Source organism: Penaeus japonicus, unplaced genomic scaffold (assembly GCF_977035675.1).
Source record: "Penaeus japonicus unplaced genomic scaffold, GWHDUDI00000001_assembly GWHDUDI00000015, whole genome shotgun sequence".
Classification (NCBI taxonomy): domain Eukaryota; kingdom Metazoa; phylum Arthropoda; class Malacostraca; order Decapoda; family Penaeidae; genus Penaeus; species Penaeus japonicus.
The window spans coordinates 34,822,712-34,825,211 of record NW_028234417.1 but is presented as its reverse complement, the minus strand read 5'-3'; the positions used below and the strand labels follow the sequence as shown (position 1 = coordinate 34,825,211).

The 2,500-nt window shown below is 41.8% G+C and overlaps 1 protein-coding gene across 1 annotated transcript in view; it reads left to right on the top strand.

Moving 5' to 3' along the window:
* The window catches only part of LOC122254974 (uncharacterized), a 13,325-nt gene that overhangs the window by 9,864 nt on the left and 961 nt on the right, over positions 1-2,500 (top strand). The window contains exons 4-5 of the mRNA XM_043018864.2: positions 1-266; positions 359-2,500. The exon at positions 1-266 is cut by the window's left edge and continues 43 nt beyond it; the exon at positions 359-2,500 is cut by the window's right edge and continues 961 nt beyond it. Coding sequence (XP_042874798.2) covers positions 1-266; positions 359-2,410 — 2,318 coding nt within the window. The 3' untranslated portion in view covers positions 2,411-2,500. The remainder of the gene's footprint in view (positions 267-358) is intronic.

Sequence of the window (2,500 nt, the reverse complement as noted above, 5' to 3'; positions counted from 1 at the left end):
CATTTGAAGCACTGGTTGCTGCTGCTCAAGAAAATGATGTGAAAAAACTGGAAAAGTTGCTGGTGCATGTAAGTCCTCTCCTTCCGCTGGATGCGACACAAGATCCCTTGACAGAGGCTGTGAAACGAGGAAACCTTGATGCTGCTTTGGTATTGATGTGTGCCGGGGCTCCGCTTTGTGGGCTGCCCTTGGATTGCATCACACCCTTGGAGGCTGCTCACGGCAGGGCAGATCTTCCAGCTCTCCTGCCTGCCATTCTGAGAAAGGTAATGTAAGGAAGTAAGGTAATGCAGTTGCAGTGCATCATTCTCAATTGTCTGTGAATATCTGTCACTAACGTATATTTTCTCCTTTCAAGGAATATGCCAACAAACTAAAAGATGAAGCAAGCCGCATAAGCAGTAGAGATCCACAAAGTGTAGAGTTACAAGAAAATATAGAAGGATTTGCAACAGAGATAGAAAGAAATGGTCCAAAAGCCGCGTGGAGGTTCACCAGAGATTACGAAGAAGACAAAGACGCCCGCAGCAAGAAGGCAAGGGAATTGCTCTGTGCAGCTGCAGGACTCGGCCTTCCGCTCTCATGTCAGATGTTTGGCCTCGAGGACGTCCACCTTCACCCTCTGCCTCGGGAAGACACACCAATAGGGAGTGCGCTGAAGGGCAAAAAGGAGAACATGCTGTACATTCTGTTTAGAGATCTACACATGTCTCTGTCTGTTGGAAATGATAGCAGGCTTCCTAGTGCATTTTACAAGGAAGCTTTGGAAAGTGAAATTAAGAAATTCAAACAGTTTTGCAAAAGAATGAAATTGTTAGCAGGAGAAGAGCCCGATTCTCTTCTTCATGAACTCTCTGATGCTCTGAATGGTTCACTAAAAAGCAGCATTAGCAAAGATATGATGTTATGCATATCTGGATATGGGTTAGTTTTGCTGCTAAGTAAGTTCATTAAACATACCGATATCAACTGCGTAATTGATGACATAAGTGGTTTTACAATGTTACATGTTTCAGCACTCTATGGAAGATTGGCCATGGTAGAATATCTGCTCTTCAATGGAGCTGATATAAATATTGAGTCAAAGGATGGGTTCACAGCTGCACATGTGGCAGCTATGAAAGGCCAAATGGAATGTGTGGCTTATCTTCAAGCCTATCCGTCGCGTGGTCGCACTGAAGCAGAACAAGACACTTCGACCATTCCTGTAAGCATTCAAGAGCTTGCTGAAGGATATAAAGCACTAGTGAAGGAATTTTCGCCATTACTTTTACCAGCGAAATTTGGACTTGATATTCTGAGTAAGCCACAAGACGAAAATGGAACAAATTTGATCCTTCAGAGAAAAATGGAACATCTAAATATTTCAGATAATGATAGTTTCAGAACATACATTACTGGCTGGAGAACAAAAGCAAGGAAGGAAAATATAATTGAAAGAGAGATGGAGAGTCTTCTTCAAGAAATGGGAGGAAAAAACAACTCCAAGTTCAAAGGGAAGCTTGTTCAAAGAGACCCCAAGTCGACTGTAGTAAATGACTTTACAAATGATTTTCTACAGATGTTTTGGGAAGTTGAAGATGAGTCATATGGAGATTATCAAGTAATCCACAATGATGAAGAAGTTTGCTCAATTGAAGTTAAATATGAAGACCAAACAATGAATGGAATTGCAAAGCGTTTTAGAGAAGAATTCTATCATGAAGTTAAAACAACGCTTGCTACATACAAGTTCAAAATTCCGACAATTTGGCGATCATATCCACGTATAGCCATGGAGGAGCTTGGTGTGACTATTTACTTGGTCTGGTATGATGGAAATATAACAAGGCAAGTGAGAGTACTCATTGTCCCTGTACTGAGGACTGAATACCCAGAAGATACTGATGGCCTTCCAACATTGGTGAGTGACTGTTTACAAGAGGAAGTTCCTGTTTATATCACTAGAACAAAGGAAAATGGTAAATGGATTTATGTGATGACACAGCTTGAAGACATGATCGTTTCTAGGTTAACAGATGAGCAGCAGTTAGTACTGTCTGCATGCAGGTTCTTGTGCAACGTCCTTAAGCCTTGCTGGTGGTTTCCCCGAGTACAAAGCAAGAGACATGGCAGTATTTGGCACTCGTATGCCATCAGCGCTAGTGATGTCCCAGATCACAAGCAGATCCTGACGCTATTTCTTGAAGAGATCACACAAACCCAAGAAAAGGACTGGGAATCTTCAAAGTTCCTTGAACGTGTCTCAGGGGTTTACAAAAGAGCCATATATAATGACAACTCAAATAACCCTCGCACTTTGGAAGACCTGAAAACATTCCTCGATCCGAAGCACAGTCATTTCATACCGTCTAGTGGTGTATTAGCAATTGTTGACGCCCTGAGCTCTTTACAAATGGGAGTACCATAATCCAGAAGAAGACTCACATATCATCTGTCTGTCCTGATTCAATGTTATTTATTATGGCATTAGTATTCATATCATAATGGCGTGCAAATG